Below are 20,588 nucleotides of genomic sequence, written 5' to 3'. Positions count from 1 at the left end.
GCTGAGAACGACATGTTCCCATAGGATCCCGCCTGCGTGGTGTAGACCCGAGGTTCTCGACTAGGGGCAACCGCACCCCTCGTGGGTGGCACCACTGAGAGACATCTTGGCATCACGGCTGGTGGGGGCAGTGCTGACGGACGCTACCAAACATCCTGCAATGCATTCTCCTATTTTATTTAATTTTCTGTTGAGCCCAGCAAGACAGAAAATCATCTTCCCCAAATGTCAGCAGTGCTGAGGCTGAGAAGCCCTGGCCCGGAGCCACAGAATCATGAGCAAATGAAGCACTTAATCCTCTGATAACGACCTGAAAATTGCTGTGATGGGTTCTGGACTCTGAGAAACTCAAGATTTTCCATACACAGCCTAAAACCCTCCTCAGGCTCTGCTACCCTCCCCCTGCACACTCTGCCCAGCAAAAATTTAAATATTATTTAATTGTTTAAAAAAAGACAAGTGTGAGTCAGCAGCTGTTTAGCTGTCCCGCTTGTACCAACCCAGCAAGCATATGGATAAAATAGCAACACACGTGGTACTTGCAAAAGAGGCAATGTTGAATTTTGGCTTTTTTCATCCTCTGACTGTGAGACCTGAAATAAACAAATAAATGTTTCTCTCTCTCTCACACACACACAGTAAACCAATGACACTGACATTGGATGGCTATTTCACCATTTCCCAAGGGCAGAAAACAGAACTTTAAGTCTAAAGGCAGTGCTCAGAGTGAACTAAGGAAAAAGAAGTGCCTTAAAGACCCAAACACTGGATCCTTCAGTAAACAAACGGTGACCCAAATATACTTGTTTTCAACAGTGTTTGAACTTGGCCTTACCGCCTGTCACCCAGGCCTTGGCTGCCCCAGTAGAGAGGGATCTGAATTAGGGGTTCTGGAGGGGGGTCGCATAATTCCATGGTTGGCAGGCAGATTTCCCTGCGGCTTCCCTGCAGGTTAAATTCTCCCCAGCCCTTGGCCTGTGCACTGTGCTGATTTGCATGTATTATTTTTCCATCTGATTTCCCCACGGAGAGGATAATTGGTCTCCTTTCCTCCTCAGCCCAAGAAGTGACCTGTGGGGGAGGGTGGCCTGCTGAGAAGCGGATATGGTTTCTGTTCGGGTGGAATTTCACCCACCCCTGTTCTAAGAAGGTGGCGGACTCTGTTTCCTTGTCTTCTTGTTGCTGTTCAGTCAGTCCCAAGTTGTATCTCATTTTTTGTGACCTTAGCCAGCCAGGCTCCTCTGTCCATGGGATTCTCCAGGCAGGAATACTGGAGTGGGTTGCTGTACCTTCCTCCAGGGGATCTTCCCAACCTAGGAACTGAACCCTAGTCCCTTATGTCTCCTGCGTTGGCAGGCGGGTTCTTTACCACTAGCGCCACCTGGGAAGCCCCAGCTTTTAAAGGCTCTGGCCAGGAAGTGACGTTGCGAAGTTCCGCCCACAGGCTGGGCTGGAAGTTGGCCCACGGGCCTCCCAGCTCCCAGCCGCGAGGAGGCTGGGACCCACTCGGGGGCACGTGGATTCTGGGGCTTCCGCCCCCAGCCTCGGGCGCTTGTTTAGCATCGGAGGCATCACTTTATTTAACGCTCTTATACCTGCGTTTCTGAAGAGCTTATTACAAATGGCTCACTTTATTTAACGCTCTTACACCTGCGTTTCTGAAGAGCTTATTACAAATGGCTTTTGGGGTTCCCCCCTGCATTGTCTTAGTCTAACTCCCCGAAGTCCTGGGACCAAACTACATTTCTCCAAACTACACGGGAGGAGATGAAGGTCCGCATAGGTGAGCGGACGACAGAGTCAGTGGAAAGGGGGAGCCTGACACCACGGTTCTGAGCCGAGACCACTCTGCTCTCCCACGGAGGCCGCACAGACCGTGAGGCTTTGCAAGGAATATCGAGGCTATTAGGGCTTCCCAGCTGGTGCGGTGGTAAAGAACCCGCCTGCCAATGCAGGATAGACGAGAGTTCTGGGATTGATCCCTGGGTCGGGAAGATCCCCTGGAGGAGGAAATGGCAGCCCGCTCCAGTATTCTGGGAAACGCCGGGGACAGAGGAGCCTGGCGGGCTACAGTCCACAGGGTCGCAAAGAGCTGGACAGGACTGAGCACACACACACACACACACACACACACACACACACACACTCACACTGAGAATGCTGATAGAAACTTCTTAAGCATCAGGATGGTGGTGGAAACACTGAATCCGCTGGTCTGTTTTCTGTTGAGAAAGTAATAACTGTACCAAGATTTCACTGAGATTTTGCTAACTGGGCTGATTTCCCAACACAAACCCCTTCTTTCCTGATTGAAATACAATCACTTCCTCCTTGGAAGCGGTGTCGCAATAGACCCTGTGTTTCCACTCAGGCTTCACTGGCCCGGCCCATCCTGACCTCCCGGAGTCATGGCTCAGGCTTGGTTCACGGTGAGAGGTCAGAGCTCGAGCCGGAGGGGACGGAGGGCGGGGGACCAGCGCGGGGAGGGGCGCTCAGAGGCCAGCCCTGGCGGAGAACCACGAGGGCCGCGTTCACGAGAACAGAAATCAGGAGGAAGAGGAGCAGCGACCCCGACTGGGCCAAGAGGCCTGAATGAAGGAAGGCGATCGCTCACCCTCACCTCGCTCCTGGATCGCGTCCAGTGCTGCCTGAAGCACTGTGCAGGTTTTATTCATGGTTCTTGCTCAGTTGCTCAGTCGCGTCCGACTCTTTGCGACCCCATAGGCTGCACGCAGCACGCCCGGCCTCCCTGTCCTTCACTGTCTCCCGGAGTTTGCTCAAACTCATGTGCACTGAGTGGGTGATGCCATCCAACCATCGCATCCTCTGTGTTCCCCTTCTCCTCCTGCCCTCAGTCTTTCCCAGCATCGGGGTCTTTCCCAGTGAGCCGGCTCTTCGCATCAGGTGGCCCAAGGATTGGAGCTTCAGCTTCAGCATCAGTCCTTTTGTCAAGCACTGTCTGAAGCAATTTGCAACTTTTACTCGTGGACTCCTCCCAGAAACTGCTTATAAGGTCAGTGTGACTGTTACTCCATCCACCCTAAAGAAATGGGGCCCGGATGAAGGCAGCACAGGTGAACTCTCCAAGGTCGCCCGGCTAAGAAGCGGCAGATGTGTGATGAGACTCCAGCCTGGAGTCAGAACGTGGGGGAGAGATTCCAGTAACGCTTTCACCCTCGGTTATAAAAACAAAGAAATTACAGTATAACCATACAAAGCAGGTCTGTGGAGTATAAGGGCGGACGAATTCGGCTCTTTCCAAAGCTTTTGCTGCTTACTGACAACCTCCTCTCTGGCAGGACCGCACAGGCTCTCTGCATCCAGAGCAGAGAGCTGGACGCGGTGCTGGCCGTCCTGCCTCTGGGACGCTGACTGCTGCCCACCAGTGCGCTCCGGTGGCATCTCAGCTTTGTCTCCAGGACCCAGCCTGAGACGCAAGGCAAAGTTGCCATCACTGCTGCACCACGGCCTTTGACGTCCGTGTTCCGGTGAGACCCAGCTTGTCTGAGCGGCCATCCTCGTGTGAAGGTGGGGGTACCAGTGCCTCTCGTAGCGGGCGGTTCTGAGGGTTCAAGGTGATGGTCCGTGGGGTGGGGCCAGCCCTGCACCCATGCAGAATGGCTGTCACCCATTTTCAATGCCACCAGCTCAAGGTCAGAGGGAAAGGTCCCCAGTGAGGCAAGAGCAGCCTACTGAACTGGCTTGATAAGTGCTTTGTGAAAAAAAGAGAAGAGGAAAAGGAGGATTTCTGCCAAGTCAGTGAGAAACATCAGCTAATGGCTTTCCCCAGGTGTGTGTGTGCGTATGTGTGTGTGCACTTGTGCGAGCACATGTGTGCCTGTGTGTACATGTGTGTGTGTGTGTGTGCACGTGTGTGTGTGTGGGGGGGCGCATATAATTTCTGGAGTTGTTCTTTCAGTCGCTCAGTCGTGCTGACTCTGTGACCCCATGGACTGTAGCCCACCAGGCTCCTCTGTCCACAGGATTCTCCAGGCAAGAATACTAGAGTGGGTTGCCATTTCCTTCTCCAGGCGATCTTCCTGACCCAGGGATTGAACCTGGGTCTCCTGCATTGGCACGCGGGTTCTTCACCACTGAGCACTGGGGAAGCCCTGTAATTTCTGAGGTAGGTAGACTAATTGCAGATGCCCCGTCTGTGTTTTCCCCCTCGGTAAGCTCTAGATATCACAGTGCCTATGGAGAGATGAACATGCATATTTTCTCTCTGGAAGCAGCAGCAGAGGCTGAGGCAGGCCAGGGCTGGGCTGGAAGCTCCGGGGTTTTTTCCTGGCATCTGGAGAATGCAGATCCTGCTTCTCGTGTCTCGTGCACCCAAGCAGGCATTAAACATTAATGAATATGGTGGGCTGTTGATGGAAATCAAATCACCCACACGGAACACAGAGCAATAACCAACTGGTGGTGCTTTACCTGCTGCTGACTCAGGGCGGTGGGAGCCAGGCCCTCTGCCCTGTGCCTTACCCTGGAGACCTCACTCTGCCCTCTACCCACTGGGTCAGGTCTGCGGCCCACTTTACGGAGCAGGAAACCGAGAAAATGAGCCTCAGGTCTCCCAGTGTTTATGTAGCAGAGTCAGGATTTAAACCCAGAGCTGCCCAACCACAAAGCCTCTGGAGTTCTCATGTATTCACTCATTTCTTGTTGTTCAGTTGCCAAGTCGTGACGGACTCTTTGTGACCCCATGGACTGCAGCACGCCAGGCTCCCCTGTCCCTCACCATCCTCCAGAGTTTGCCCAAGTTCATGCCCACTGAGTCGGTGAAGCCATCCAACCATCTCATTGTCTGTCATCCCCTTCTCCTCCCGCCTTCAATCTTTCCCAGCATCAAAGTCTTTTCCAGTGAGTCATCTCTTCAAATCAGGTGGCCAAAGTATTGGAGCTTCAGCTTCAGCATCAGTCCTTCCAATGAATATTCAGGGTTGATTTCCTTTAGGATTGACTGCTTGGCTCTCCTTGCAGTCCAAGGGACTCTCAAGAGTCCTCTCCAGGACCACAGTTTGAAAGCATCAGTTCTTCAGTGCTCTGCCTTCTTCACTCATTTGGAAACACTTATCAAGCACCTGCTGTACACAAGCAGCATTTTAGACTCTGGGGTCATATGGCCAAGAAGCAAGCAAACATCCAGCCTTCTGCCTGTTTCCCGTGGCAGCCCTAACAAGCAACTCAGACTTGGGGGCTTTACGGACATGTGTTCTCAGAGTTCTGGAGCCACGAGTTTGAGACTGTGGTGTCAGCAGGGCTGCATTCCTTCCGGGAGGACCCACTCTTTGCTTCTTCTGGCTCCGGTGGCTGCTGACGTTCCTTGGCTTGTGGTCACGTCCCTCCAGCCTCTGCCTTCTTGGTCCCAACATCTCCTTTCCTGTCTGTGTCTAAGCTCGCTCTGTTTTTCTCTTGCCAAGGACACGTGCCGTGGGATTCAGGGCCACCCACGTACTCCAGCCGGGTCTCCTCCTGTCAAGACGATTAAGTACCTCAGCAAAGATATTTTTTCCAAAGAAGATAATGGTGTTCTGGGGATCGGGGTTTGGCTACATCCACTCAGTTCAACACGTCCTTGAAAAGCTGACAGTCCAGTGAGGGTGTACCCGAAGCATGCCAGTAAATGAGAGGCCAGTACGGCGTGACAAAAGCCGTGATGAAAGTCACGCAGGAGTTGGTCAAAGAGGCCGGGCCTCTCTTTGGGTTGGAGGGACAGGACAGATTCTCCGAGTGGGCCACTTTGCAGGCTGTCCTGAAGGACAGGAGTTAGCTGACCACCTCCAGTGGTGCCCAGGGTTCTCGCCTTGTTCACCTGCTTGCTTATTTACACTTTAAAGAGTAAATAACATTACGGGGTGTGTTAGGCACAGCAACTGCCCCCCACCCCCGCCCAGAGAGTGAGAACGAAGCATTGTCACAGATGCAGATAAAGTGATTTTAAGCATCACAAATCACAAGTGGCCTAAACAGCACTAGCTCAGTTCCTGCCAAAAAGAAGGGCTGCAGATCCACTGCTATAAATCCAAGCCCATCATTTTTGGCTGACCTCCTTTGACCTTTTGACGGATTTACAGCCCATGGCAGAACAGAACGCCACCTCATCCAGTTACCTGGGGTGCACATTTCCGAGTTTAACCTGGAGGGGCCCCTGGTAAGTTACACTGCTCAAATTAAGCATCCAATGGTCGCTTTCTTGATGGCTTTTTAATACCTAAGGTGAGCACTGGCGTATCGTCTATTCTGGTGTTTTTCCAGCCAGACGTGTTGTGGTCACATTCCGCAGCACGTGGGCTTCACGTATGGACCTCCCGTTGGCTTGCCTGTCACAGCAGATCCAGGCGAACCGGCCGAGGAGGCTGCGGGCTGTCCCAGTAGTCTGGCCCCTGTCTGGGCTCTGTGGCTTGAGGCCGGTGGCTTGAGTTCCCTTGCCCGTCCTGTTTGAGACCTTCATAAAGAGCCTTTGTTCCCACATCCAAGTTCAGTTAATTAGCAGATCTATTTCCCTGTCCCGAATGACGACCCTGACGACCACACTCCAGGCACCCCCCGGAGTCTCATCCTAAATGCACTGCTGCTCAACGCCTATCAGAAGCTCTGGCAGAGAGAGCAAGATCTGCTGTGTAAATGGTAAAGTGCTCTTTTGTGTAAACAGGAAAACAATCCTTTTAAAAATTGAAAGTAAAATGGCAGCTGCATGGCCTTCCTAGGCATCATGAGATGTGCGTGACTACAGCGGGCTTCGCGGGGCTTCCCCTGAACACATGTCCATGACCTAACCTTCAGGTGGCGCTAGTGATAAAGAATCTGCCTGCCAATGCAGGACCCACAGGAGACACGGGTTTGAGCCCTGGGTCAGGAAGATCCCCTGGAGAAGGAAATGGCAACCCCCTCCAGTGTTCTTGCCTGGAGAATCCCAAGGACAGAGGAGCCTGTGGGCTACAGTCCATGGGGTTTCAGAGTCGGACATGACTGAATGCTCATACCTATCCTATCCCTAACCTCTGAAACCTGTGACCATGACCTTACTTGGAAAATAAGGGCTGGGAGCAGCTGGCCTCTCCCCAGCCGATTTTTTTGGATCTGCTATGACAGAGGTAAGTAACGTTCTTGAGGTGAGACTGTCTTGGATTATCCAGGTGAGTCCTGAGTCCACGACCTGGGTCCTTATAGGAGACAGACACAGATGGAATGGAGAGTCCCTTGGACAGCAAGGAGGTCAGACCAGTCAACCCCAAAGGAAATCAACCCTGAATATTCATTGGAAGGACTGATGCTGAAGCTGAAGCTCCAATACTTTGGCCACCTGATTTGAAGAGATGACTCACTGGAAAAGACTTTGATGCTGGGAAAGATTGAAGGCGGGAGGAGAAGGGGACGACAGAGGATGAGATGGTTGGATGGCATCACTGACTCAGGGGACATGAGTTTGACCAAACTCTGGGAGATGGTGGAGGACAGGGAAGCCTGGTGTGCTGCAGTCCACGGGGTCACTGGGGGAATATGACTGGGTGACTGGACAACCACAACCTGAGTTCACAACCTGCGTCCTTATAGGACAGAGACAGACACACAGAGGTGAAAGAGGAGGCGAGGCGGTCAGGGACGCAGGGGCTGGAGTGATGCAGGCGGCCACCAAAGCTGGAAGCAGCGCAGAACGGATTCTCCCATAGACCCTCCGCGGAGCCTGCTACCTTGCCCACACCTTGGTTTCAGAACACAGACTCCAGAACTGTGAAAGAGTAAGTTTACATTATTCCAAGCAACCAACAGTGGCTTAAACAGGGGCAATTTGCTACGGCAGCCCTGGGAGACGAATACAGTGACTGAACTCCCTTTTCAGACCTTGCTCAGGAAATGCTAAGAGATCCAATGGCTCAGTGTGCATAACACAGCTTGGTGTGCGTTTTCTCATATTCTGTCAAAATTACCTTGAAGCACAGGTTTTCAAAATGCAAACGGAAGCAATCATTTTCAGAACCTGTGAAGCACCTCCAGAAACCCTGGAAGTTCATGAAGCACACTTGGAAAGTGCTTGTCCAGTGTTTTCACTCAGACAGAAGAAATCCTGGTTGAGGGGGGAGAGAGCTTGGAAAACAGGGCTGCTGGAGCTTCAAGAAGAACCACAGACTCACCCTCTTCATGTTAAAAAGGAGGCAAGTGCTTCCCTGGGGACTGACACAAGGCATCCTGGGTCCCAGTGGAGTTTTGAGAGAAAGACACATGAGCTCACATCCACTCCTCCTTTGGACTCCTATAAAGAGAGCACGGTTGATTTAAAGGAAAGCCCAAATTAATAAAGATTCCTATCCTCTTGCAGGAATTCTAATGGTTGGTGTAAAAGATTTGCACAATAGGAACTTGTTAACAAATGAATTTGCTTTAAAAATGTCTTATTGGGCTTCCCGAAAGGCTCAGTGGTAAAGAATCTGCCTGCCAACGCAGGAGACATGGGCTCTATCCCTGATATCCGGGAAGAGCCCACGTGCTGCGGAACAGCTGAGCTGCTGTCCCACAGCTAAGCCTGTGCTATGGAGCCCGCGAGCCGCAACTAAGGAAGCCCTCACACCCCAGAGCCCGTGCTCCGCGGCAACAACAGAAGCCTCCGCAACAAAAGCCACGGCAATGAGAAGCCTGCACACTGCAACTAGGGAGTAGCTCCCGTTCGCCACAGCTAGAGAAAAGCCAGAGCAGCAACAAACAGCCAAAAATAAAAATTTAAAAGGTCTTATTAAAACTCGAGAACGGTGGCTATCAGAGTCAGAAACTGCAGCAGGCACAAGTTGAGAAAATGTCTAGCTCACGCCCGTCACAGAAGTTCTTCCAGGTCACTTGAGGTCTGGGCAGCCAGCCTGGTTTGGGGGAACTGTTCTTCCCACCCTGAGCCACGTGGCTCGAATAGAGAGCATCAATAGAAAGTTTCCAATGACTCCACCTCCCCAGAGCCAGTGATTGGTTGAAGCGCCTGCACTCCTCGGAACTGGACCAATCATAACCCTCTACAGCCTGGCTGTCCCAGGTCTGGCCAATCAGCGACTTTGCCCAGGATCTTTCTTTTTGGAAATCTGAGAAGCACTTTTCTCTCTCTCGGGTCCCAGTGCTCTTGGGGCTCCGAACCTGCAGAGGGGATTAAGGCAGGCAGAAGGACTAAGCGACAGAGTAGAGCTAGCTGACCTCACCGAGCTTTGGTTACTTGATTCTCCACATTTCCTTTAACTGCTTGCATTGGTTGGAGTTGGATTTCTGTCGCTTGACATCAAAGTATCCTGAAGAGAGTAGGCAGCACTTTGCAAATATCATGTACTATTTCTTAAGAAAATAAACGTAGCCACAGAATGCAAAGTATGTGTAAAATGTAAGGGAAATATAGACCTCATCAGTTGAACTGGGTAGGATCCGATGATCCCGGTTTAAAAAACAACGCTGCAATGAAATGTTGGGGAATCGGGGCTTGACTTGATGATGGAATTGCAGCTGGTCAGTCTGACTTCCTCCAGAATCTCTAAGTGCCCGGAGAAGCACAGGAGGCAGAAATAAGCAGCTGCTGGTGGTGCAGGATTCCTAACTCAGAGTTAAAACAAAACAAAACAGGAGCTGGGCTGTGAGTGCAGATAAACACACTTTCCCCACAAAGTCACTACTCGGCCACTGAAGAAAATGAACCAGAAATAGAAAAATTCCGGTTATCCCGCTGTACAGCACAGGGGACTCAGCTCAGTGTTCTGTGGCAGCCTGGGTGGGAGGGGAGTTTGGGGGAGAAGGGATGCATGTGTATGTGTGGCTGAGTCCCTTTGCTGCCCACCTGAAACTATCACAATATTGTTAATCACCTATACTCCAGTATAAAATAAAAGTCCCACTTAAATGGATGAAACTCGGATGACAATCTGTCCCTCCACACAGACTCCATTGTGGTGAGCATCACGAAAAATGAGCTTACCCACGGCCCATGCGCTTGACCCGGTACAGACAGCTGAAGGCCAGGGTGCCACGTGAGAGCTGAACTCGGCTTCCCAGGGCTGAACAGCTTTCCTTTTTCTTCTGCCAGCAGAACGCTCTTCTCACCCACCCACCTCCCCCGAATTTCCTAAAACCCTGTCTCTTCCCAGGCCGTCTTACTTTCATCGTCCAGCTCTTCCGTTCATCTGCCCTCGTGCCAACAACTCCTTCAGTTTCGCTCTCCTCTCCACATTTTGCTGAATTTTCTTACAGGTTCTTGGCTTCTTAGCAGTCACAGTCCTCCACCATGTTCTATCCCCTGTGGCTGTCCAAATTTATCGGGTTTGTTACCAGAGAGTCCAATAAAACAGGCCTTCTCTGGGTCTTAGCTTCGCCTCTTGTTCCAGACGAAAGATGCTGGCGGGCTCCAGGTCTTGATTTCCAAGGTCGGCCTCCAGGGACCCACACTCCCAGATCCCGGCGTCTCCAGGGCACTCAGACTCAGGGTTGGGGTTGATTTCACATTTCCACTGTAAGACATCCTGCCAAGTGACAAGCCATAAAGAGAACTAGGCCTTTTTTTCCATACTGTGGTTTTCATTAGTCCTGTGTGTGTGCGCCTGCCTATAATAACAGGTACTCATATGCTCTGGCTCCTAGAACTTCTGCTCCATCCGGGCTGCAGCTGTTTGGAATGGTGTCCCCGCCTCGGCTTGGAGCCACGGAAAGCCGACTTCAGCAGAACCCTCAGGTCCTCAGCAGTGTCTGGTTTAACAGATGATCACGGGGAAGACACAGGTCGGCGCCTACAGAGGGGTGAGTGGGGAGTGCTTTTGGCTAAATCAGGGTTTCTCTGTGGTTCCCGCTTTTTTAAATGCATGACTTCTTGGCTGCTCTTTCCTCAGAAAATGCAGGAAGCTGAGGAAATTCTCTCTTTTTGGCAAACGGCACCTTCTCGACTTTCTTCCAGGGCTTTAAAAAAAATTTTATTTTGGAAGTTGATTTTATTTACGTTACTGCAATAGAGAGAGCACCCCTGGTCTAAATGCCAGGATGTCTCAGTAGGAGGGTTTCGCCTGAGACTTTCAAAGGGGGAAGAGGCAGGTTATAGGTGGGATGACTTGTTTTTGGTCAAGATTGTTTTTGTTCAAGGCTTTCATCCCCCACAGGGGCTAAAAGGATGTTGAGTAACAGCCCCCAAGTCCTGAGGTCGTCTGTTCCTAATTATTTGTTCCACAGATATTCACTCTGGCTCTCCCGTAGGGGGAACCACGGAACAGATGTATCCGTGCGACCACGTGCAGGCTTGGGGCTTCTCATGCCAGGAGCGAGGGCCATTCATGCTCATGTGACAGCTGCCGTGAGGCTGCACAGTCACAACAGTTCCCGTGATGCTGTAGGGGAGGATGCGTCCCGTCGGGGAGGGACCGGCGTGGAGGGAGGTGGCTGGAAAGGCCTTTCCCAGAGAGGAGAAATGAGGACCTGGAGCTTCCAAGGATGCAGAGGGCTGGAGCTGATGGTGAGACCGCGTGGATCCTAGCCCCTCGGGGTGCCAAGCCCGTCTGAGGTTTGCCAGCTGCCTGACACAGAAGGCAAGTGGCAACCAGCTTCCCATCCCCGGTTTTCTCCAGAAAACGAAGTCAATGGTAGTGCTACGTTTGTTTTCTATGCCGAGGAGCAAATTACCGCCACCCTGGTGGCCTTACGCTACCCCCACTGACCCGCTCTCCGAGCTGCAGGTCAGGGTTCCAGCTCAGCGTGACTGAGTGCCCAGCGCAGGCTTCACAAGGCTGAGGTCAAGCTGTCCGCCAGGCTGCGTGCTCCTCCGGAGAGTCTGCAGAAGGCTCTGCTGCCGTGTTTGTTCCGGTTGTTGGATGAATTCCTCTCCTTGTGGTTGTGCAACCGAGGGCCCTGTTTCCCGGCTGGCTGTCAGCGGGGCTCAGCTTAGGTCCTGAAGGTCACTGTCTCTCTTGCCACAGCCCCCCCCACCCCATCTGCAAGTCAGCAGAGGCACTTCCAGCCCTTATTCGACTTCCTCCTCTTTGATTAGCTGGAGAAAACTCTCTGCCTTCAAAGGGCTCATGTCATCATGTCCAACACAGCCAGGTCAGCATTGCCAGCGTTCACTGGGTCACAGAGAAAGCGAGGGACTTCCAGAGAAAACATCTATTGCTGCTTCACTGATCATGCTAAAACCTTTGTGCGGATCCCGACAAACTGCGGGAAATTCTTCAAGAGATGGGAATACCAGACCACCTTACCTGCCTCCTGACAAACCTGTATGCAGGTCAAGAAGCAACAGTTAGAACCAGACGTGGAACAATGGGCTGGTTCCAAATCAGGAAAGGAGTACGTCAAGGCTGTGTGTTGTCACCCTGCTTATTTAACTTATATGCAGACTACATCATGCGAAATACCAGGCTGGATGAAGCACAAGCTGGAATCAAGATTGCTGGGAGAAATATCAATAACCTCAGATATGCAGATGACACAACACTTATGGCAGAAGGTGAAGAGGAACTAAACAGCCTCTTGATGAGGGTAAAATAAGAGAGTGAAAAAGCTGACTTAAAACTCAAGATTCAAAAAACTTGAGTTTTTTGGTCATGGCATCCAGTCCCATCACTTCATGGCAAATAGATGGGAGAAAAGTGGGAACAGTGACAGATTCTATTTTCTTGGGCTCCAAAATCACTGTGGATGGTGACTGTAGCCACGAAATTAAAAGAAGCTTACTCCTTGGAAGGAAAGTTATGACCAACCTAGACAGTGTATTAAAAAGCAAAGACACCACTTTGCTCACAAAGGTCCATCTAGTCAAGGCTGTGGTTTTTCCAGTGGTCATGTACGGACGTGAGAGTTGGACCATAAAGAAGGCTGAGCACCAAAAAATTGATGCTTTTGAACTGTGGTGTTGGAGAAGACTCTTGAGAGTCCCTTGGACTGCAAGGAGATCCAACCAGTCCATCCTAAAGGAAATCAGTCCTGGGTGTTCATTGGAAGGACTGATGTTGAAGCTGAAACTCCAATACTTTGGCCACCTGATGCGAAGAGCCGCCTCATTGGAAAAGACCCTGATTCTGGGAAAGATTGAGGGCAGGAAGAGAAGGGATGAGATGGTTGGATGGCATCACTGACTCAGTGGACCTGAATTTGAGCAAACTCTGGAAATGGTGAAGGACAGAGGAGCCTGGCATGCAGCAGTCCATTGGGTCTTGAAGAGATAGATACGATGTAGCAACTGAACAATAAGGACAACAAATATCTGGGTAATCTCCCTATCCCAAGGTCACCCTCTCTGGTAGAGAGGTTTAGTTACATCTGTAAACTCCCACCAGGGCCGGGCCTCTAGGGACGTGTCTAGGAATCATACACCTTCTTCCTGAGAAATTGTGAGGCCTGAGTTAGCAGGTGTATGTCAAGTACACGGCAGCTACCACGCCTGTCTCGGGCAGGATTTGCATGCAGAGAACTGGCCAGCCCTTCTCGCAGATGGACAAGGACTTGGCTGGGGGTGAAGGAGGCAGGGTGGCAGATGTTAGGACCAGCAGAGCAGTCGATGAGCACCTTCCGGCTCTCGGCCAAAGGGCTTCTTTCTGATGACACTGGAGACAGGAGGTGCGGGTCTCCCTTTCGTGGTACCCTCCCCAGTTTGGCTCTTTGCCGTGCTGACCACAGCGAGGACTGGGCTTTGGGATGAGGCACTAGGAAGCTGGCCCAGTCCTCTACGAAACCATCTGCTTGGAGCTCTTGGCTCTGACAAGAGGGGAGGTTTCCTCCAGCTGAAAGTCCAGGGACTCAGAAACCACTGAAGTCATAGCTTTTCCCCAACTAGCCCAGCAAGGCTCTAATTGGGAGAGAAGAGAAATGGACGTCCGGACTCCCACCCCCTCTGCTGACCACATGCGGGTGGGTGGTGGCTGAGGGCCCTTTTCAGACCCGTTCTCAGCCTGGCATCACTGGCGGAAGAACCAGCAGGGGGTGCTGGCCTTGCTGACTCTGGGCGAAAGACAGACAGCAGTCTCTGAGCTGGGCCCTGGGCTTCTATCCAAGGCTCTGTAGGGGAGCCGCCCGTTCCCAATAACCCTGCTCTCCAAGTGATCTGGGCGAGCGTGAGATCAGTAGGAAAGAGGCAAAAAGGAAGAGGCGAGAAGAGGCTTTATTTTTCCTTCTCCAGATGCACGGTGGGAAGCAGCTTTCCCTCCGCCGATTCCTAGGCCAGACCGTTCTCGTGCCTGGTTGAACTCTTTCTCGTCTTGTCTGGCTCTCTCCCTGCCCTCCTATCACTGCTTTGGCTTCTGGAGTTTGTCAGAGCTTCTCCCAGAAAAACTGGAGCCAGTTTACTCCCCATGAACGCCTGTCACTTTTGCAGAGCTGCAGCGTCTCTTTGCTGTGACTTTCAAAGAGAGTCTTGGGCCAGACTTTCTTCAGTGAGAGCAAGTATGCAGGAGGAGGGAGACGGGGCATCTGATGGGGGGAAGAGCACAGATGGACACAGTCCGTAATTACAGGAAAACAGAACCTTCTTGATCCTGGAGGAGGGGGTCCAGAGAGAAAAGCAGAGAGAAGAGAATGTGTGTCTGTGTCGCAGCTGCAGGAGTTTTTACACCACGGAGGCATGACCCCGTTTGACCTTGACTGTAAGAACCAGAGGGTTACAGAGGAACCGACCAAAGATATGTGGGCGCAAGGCCAAGCTGAGCTGACCGGCTTTGACAAGTCAAAGGACAGATGTGGTCTGGTTCTCGCAGCTTCTGGGAGGGGGCGAAACCCAGAGCTCAGCCTCTAAGCTGTGAGGGTAGTGGCACCGTGAACCTGGGCTCCAGGTATGCACTGCCCTTCATCACTGCTTTGACAGGAAAAGGCGGAGAAGGCGATGGCACCGCACTCCAGCACTCTTGCCTGGAAAATCCCATGGATGGAGGAGCCTGGTGGGCTGCAGTCCATGGGGTCGCTAAGAGTTGGACACGACTGAGCGACTTCACTTTCACTTTTATGCATTGGAGAAGGAAATGGCGACCCACTCCAGTGTTCTTGCCTGGAGAATCCCAGGGACCAGGGAGCCTGGTGGGCTGCCATCTACGGGGTTGCAGAGTTGAACACGACTAAAGCGACTTAGCAGCAGCAGCAGCAGCTTGTTGGTTTAAGGTCTGAAATACTGACGACCCCATTTCCCTGGCTCCCCATGCCCCCTGACTCCCTGTGGCCCCCTGGCTCCCCGTGACACCCCTGGCTCCTGGTGCTCCCTGGCTCCCCATGCCCCCCGACTCCCTGTGGCCCCCCTGGCTCCCCGTAACCGCCCCTGACTCCCTGTGGCCCCCCCGGCTCCCCGCGACACCCCTGGCTCCCCGTGCCCCCCTGACTCCCTGTGGGCCCCCTGGCTCCCTGTGACCCCCCTGGCTCCTGGTGCTCCCTGGCTTCCCATGCCTCCCTGACTCCCTGTGCCCCCTGACTCCCCGTGGCCGCCCCTGACTCCCCATGGCCCCCTGGCTCCCCGTGGCCCCCTGACTCCCCATGGCCCCCCTGGCTCCCCGTGCCCCCTGTGTCCTCACGCCCGTTGAGGGCTGGTCCTGGACCACTGGAGGGATCAGCGGCCGACGATGCGACAGGAACATTTTCCCTGATTACTTTTTTAACCTGGATTGTGCCTCACTGTGGTGTTGGAGAAGACTTCTGAGAATCCCTTGGACTGCAAGGAGATCCAACCAGTCCATCCTAAAAGAAATCAGTCCTGAATATTCATTGGAAGGACTGATGCTGAAGCTGAAATCCAATACTTTGGCCACCTCATGCGAAGAACTGACTTATCTGAAAAGACCCTGATGCTGGGAGGGATTAGGGGCAGGAGGAGAAGGGGACGACAGAGGATGAGATGGCTGGATGGCATCATTGACTCGATGGACGTGAGTCTGAGTGAACTCCGGGAGCTGGTGATGGACAGGGAGGCCTGGCGTGCTGCGATTCATGGGGTTGCGAAGAGTCGGACACAACCGAGCAACTGAACTGAACTGTGCCTCACTTAGTTACACTTTGAGGGGGACAGAGAGGAAGGGAAGGAAGGACGGCACTTAAGGAGGTCTGCAGCAGGCTTCAGGTCAGCACGGGGATCGCCCACCCGACCCATGACATGCCTTTCACATCGCTTCAACTTAACTAGATATTGACATTCCATGAATGAATATTGATTGAGGACCTGAAATATGCAAAACAGTGTGTGAGCTCCATCTTCCACTGAAATAAAAAAGGGATGTGCTGGGAGGCGGCAGGTAAGATGGGACATATCCTAACTCTGGTCACAAGCTCAAGTTATAGGAACGTACTTCTGACTTCATGCATTGCTTGCTAGGGCGGTGGTTAGAAGAATCAGTCAGGCAGACCGACGGGCTCACCTGAGCACGTGGGAGGGTGGCTGACTTGGCTACTGTGTTACCTGCGCTTCTCCAGGTGAGGCAGCTGGTTTGCTGCCACAGTTATTTTGGAAAGCAGCTAACGTTAAGTAATTATTGGCACGACGGCATCCACATATGTGTGCAAAGCTCTGGGTTTTCAGTACTGGCTGGATAGTGGCTGCAGACGAGGGTGGGGGCGCGGGCTTGTGTGTGCAAGAGAGAAGCGGTTGGCACGGTCCCTCCCTGCTTCTCTCTTCTGCTGTTCGTTCTCGCCGTCGGCACTGAAGCCTGCAGCTCTCGCTGGCCCTGCGCATCACAGTAGGTGCGTTCACGTGTGCTCACGTCGACGGGGCACCACCTCACGTAAGGTGACGGTGGCTGTCTCTTATAACGGAACTCTGAGTGCGATGCAGATGCATCCTGGCTAGTGGGCCTTCCATGCTCCATTTATGATTATTATCTTCTGTTAAAAATTCTTCTACATCATGGTTTTATTTTATTTATTTATTTTTTGGCCATGCTGTGCGACATGGGGGATCTGACTTCCCTGATTGGGGATTGAACCTGGGCCCCCTGCATTGGAAGCTCAGAGTCTTAACCACTGGACCACCAGGGCAGCCCCCCACATTCCATTTCTAGCCTGATGAAGTGCTGGTCACTCAGTCGTGTCCGACTCTTTGCGAGCCCATGGACTGTAGCCCGCCAGGCTCCTCTGTCCATGGGATTCTCCAGACAAGAATACTGGAGTGGGTTGCCGTTCCCTTCTCCAGGGGATCTTCCTGACGGAGGGATCAAACTCGGGTCTCTGCATTGCAGGTGGATTCATTAACAGCTGAGCCACCAGGGAAGCCCTGATACACACCCCATAAGCCGGAATATGCTTATTAACATCCTTGCCTGGATGCTTACCATGCACTCTGGGTGAAGCTTCTCTGCCTCTAGGGTCCAGTTTCAACACTTGGAAGAACAGCTCCCCCTCCTGTTACAGCCCACAAACCTCATCTGAGCTCTCATGGATTAAGAGGAAGTAATGGGCTTTCCTGGTGGCTCAGCTGGTAAAGAATCTGCCTGCAATGTAGGAGACCCCAGTTGGATTCCTGGGTTGGGAAGATCCCTTGGAGAAGGGATAGGATACCCACTGCAGTATTCTGGCCTGGAGAATTCCATGGACTCAACAGTCACACAGAGTCGGACACGACTGAGCGACTTTCACTTCACTGATGAGTCAATATCACAACTATCACATTCAACCGACCACACAAACCCATCCTGTTACCTCCGAGTACACGAGGCCACAGCCCCCACCCATCCACTGTTAAACGGCCAACATCACTCCTAATCAGTAAACGAAGTTTTCTGACACGTAATGACACAGAGGTCAAGCTCAAAATGGTCTGTAGGACAGACTGGTGACAAAGAGTCTTGCTTTTCTGCCAAAATACTCCTCCGACTCTCCTTAAGGACCAAAGTAGCATACAGAATTTAAGGCCACAGCTGTGTGAATAAGTGGATACTGATCAACACTGACACAGCGCAGTCTCCCGCGTCCCCCCTCAAATCCTCAACTGACGTGTCGATCATTTTCCAAGGGCATAATTTAGTAGTTCACCGATCCTCATGTGGTTGATGAAATAAAGGTAATATCGAAAATGACAGCATCTGAGAAGCAATCTCAAACTGCCTTTTTATTGCATTCAATTAGCAAGAGACTTGGGAACCACTTTTTAATATAAAATTATCAGCCACAGAGTTGCAATTGAAACGCACTGTAGTGACTTCAGCTGATAACTCTCATTTTTTTCTCTTTACTTTCCAAAGGCCCCCTCCACCCCTGGCCACTCTCAGTGCTATAGAATGAGGAGCAAACAGTTTTTACTTGGACAAGCGCTGAATTTCCAGAGACTTATGTTTGTCCATCCTCTGGGGGGACCATAAAACCAGCCAAGAGGGCTCATTTGGAAATCTCTTGTGTTAAGAAAAGTGATGAATGTGTCCAAACGTGAGCTGAGTTATCCTCAGACCAGTCCATATTCAGCCAGAGTCCTAACTCCTCCAAGGCCTCTGTCATCAGCTGGGGGTCTCGGAACTGACCATCCCAGCTTCTCTAACACCCTCCCTCCCCACCCCTTCACACACACACAAAATCCTTCTTGATATTACCCTACATATGTTTGGCATTTCCCCCTCTATATTTAGTCTTGGATGTAAAAAAATTCCCAGGTAGTCTATGCAAGCATGGAGGCTCAGCTCCAAGTGAGCCCCCCCCCCCAATAATAAAACTGCTCGTAGGTTATAACACTCAGGAGAAAGGGGCAAGCCACGCTTTACACTTAACAGAGTGGTGACCACTTGGGGAAACTGACTTTCTGGCCCGCTGACCTCTCCTGATCTCTGACCCCGGGCAGGGGAATAAACAAGAGGGGAGAGCGGGGTTTCCGGGAGTAGCCCTGGTTTCTGAAAGGCGCCCAGGTCTAGAGCTAAGTGCTGGGTGCGGAGAAGCGCTGGACTTGCTCTGTTTGGAAACCTCATTCTGGAAAACCGAGATCCCACATCAGGAGCGGGAGAAAGAGCGAGGAGATGGCCCGGGAACGGAAGGGGCCTGGGGTGAACCCCGGGGGCTCAGGGGCGGGTCTGGGAGCATCTCCGGGCGCGCTACTGCCTGCAAACTTCTCTCCCCGAGATGGGCGCGGGCGCAGCGCGGGGCGCGCGGCGCGGCCGGGGGCCGGGCGGGGCTCACCTGTTCCAGCGGGCCACCTTCCTCCGGTAATAGCGCAGCGCCTCCGGGCCGGCCAGCAGCGAGTCTTCGGGCCCCAGGAGCGGCGGCTCCTCCGGCTCGTTGTACAGCGGGTGCGCGAAGAGGGCCCGCAGCTTGGAGCCGGGATCGCCGCCGCCGCTCGGCTCGACCCGCCGCGGGGCCGAGGGGGCCGGGGCGGGGGCCGGGGAGGCGGCACGGCGGGCGCACGGGCAGCCGAGCGGGCGCTCCCGGGGCTGCAGGCGGCTCCGCACGCGGGGCCCGAGGTGGAAGTAGAGGTCGGCGGCCAGCAGTGCGCCCAGCAGCAGCAGGGTCAGCAGGCGGTCCCGGCGCAGCCCGGGCATGGCCCCGCCGGGTGCGCGCAGAGGCGCCCGAGCCCCGCGGCCGGACGCGCCGCGCGCGCGGAGCCCCCTCCGAGGGGGTCGCCCTTGAAGTCGCGGCCGGGGCGCAGAGCGCGCGGGCGGGGGCGGCGGTCCCTCTCCGCGCCCAGTGGCCGCCGGAGGCCGGTGTCCCCGGGCCCCTGCTTCTCACACCCTCTGCGCCCCGGGAGCCGCGGCAGGTGGAGGATCGGGGCGCCGGGCCGCGGGGACGGGCGGCGCTCGCCTCCCGGCGGCGGCGGCGGCGGAGGGCGGCCGCGGAGCGCGGGGCGTCTCTCCGGAGGATGCGGTCGCTCCGGCTCCTCCGGCGGGCGGCGGGGACGCCCGTGCCCCCGGCTCTTCGGGCCGAGTTGGTGTGCGCGCCCGGCCCCCGGGGGAGGGGTGACGCCGCCGCCCCCGCCCACTGCCGCTGGCACCTGCCCCCGGCGCCGCCCGCCCGCCCGCCGACTCCGGGCCCTCTTCCGGCCCTGCCCGGCCACCTGGTCGCCCGGCCACCGCGCGCCGGCCTCTCGCCCCGGACGCGCGCGGGCCCCGCTCGGGGCTCAGCCAAGCGCTTGAGGGGGCTCGAAGCTGCGCACGAGAGACCTTCGATTTTCGTGTTTATTTCCTAGAAACAAGACAGCTCCCTGAGAGCCTTTCCCCTTAAGAGCTGCCAGGTGTGTGTGCGTGCGTGTGTGTGGCCCTTTCGCTCTCTGCGTCTTCCCGCAGAGCCCCGTCCAGATCCAGAAAGACCGCGTGTCCGGTGTTCGGCGCGTAGTAGGCGCTCAGGAAACAGCCGCGCTCAGCCAGGGAAAAAGTTTGACCTTTGAAAAGAAGTCTTGCCGACTTCCTGTCTGGATGGAGCGCGGTCCCCGCTGTGCCCGCGTCTACGGAGCGGGAATGTGTCCTTTCGCGAAGGAGCGGGCCCTCCAGCTGACCCCACTCCGAACTTCGTGCTCAGCTGGGTGCGAAAGCGGGTCCGCCCAAATGAATCACTGAAGGACTGTGTTAGGCTTTCCCCTGGTATCCTGTGAGGTCATTCACACCCCTTCCCACCCCTTTTCCCTTTGAGGAAGACGGAGGGCGAGGTGGTTGCCCGGCCCTGAACTCCTGGCTCCTCCGTTTAATGAGCTGGTGGGATGGAGACATGCTGGT

General features: G+C 53.9%; 1 protein-coding gene across 2 annotated transcripts in view; it reads right to left on the bottom strand.

Annotated features, from left to right (window-relative positions):
• FAM20A (FAM20A, golgi associated secretory pathway pseudokinase) overlaps positions 1–19,462 on the bottom strand; it is a 41,170-nt gene extending 21,708 nt beyond the window's left edge. The window contains exon 1 of one of the 2 annotated variants that reach the window (XM_027519160.1): positions 19,063–19,462. In XM_027519160.1, the coding sequence (XP_027374961.1) occupies positions 19,063–19,421 (359 nt within the window). In that variant the 5' untranslated portion in view covers positions 19,422–19,462. Of the gene's footprint in view, positions 1–8,132; positions 8,218–19,062 lie in introns of those variants that run through there. The other variant, XM_027519164.1, reaches the window with a different exon arrangement.
• Between the last annotated feature and the right edge of the window lie 1,126 nt (positions 19,463–20,588).

This window comes from Bos indicus x Bos taurus, chromosome 19 (assembly GCF_003369695.1).
Source record: "Bos indicus x Bos taurus breed Angus x Brahman F1 hybrid chromosome 19, Bos_hybrid_MaternalHap_v2.0, whole genome shotgun sequence".
NCBI classification, from domain to species: domain Eukaryota; kingdom Metazoa; phylum Chordata; class Mammalia; order Artiodactyla; family Bovidae; genus Bos; species Bos indicus x Bos taurus.
The sequence above is the reverse complement of the archived record's forward strand: the minus strand, read 5'-3'. Positions and strand labels throughout refer to the sequence as shown.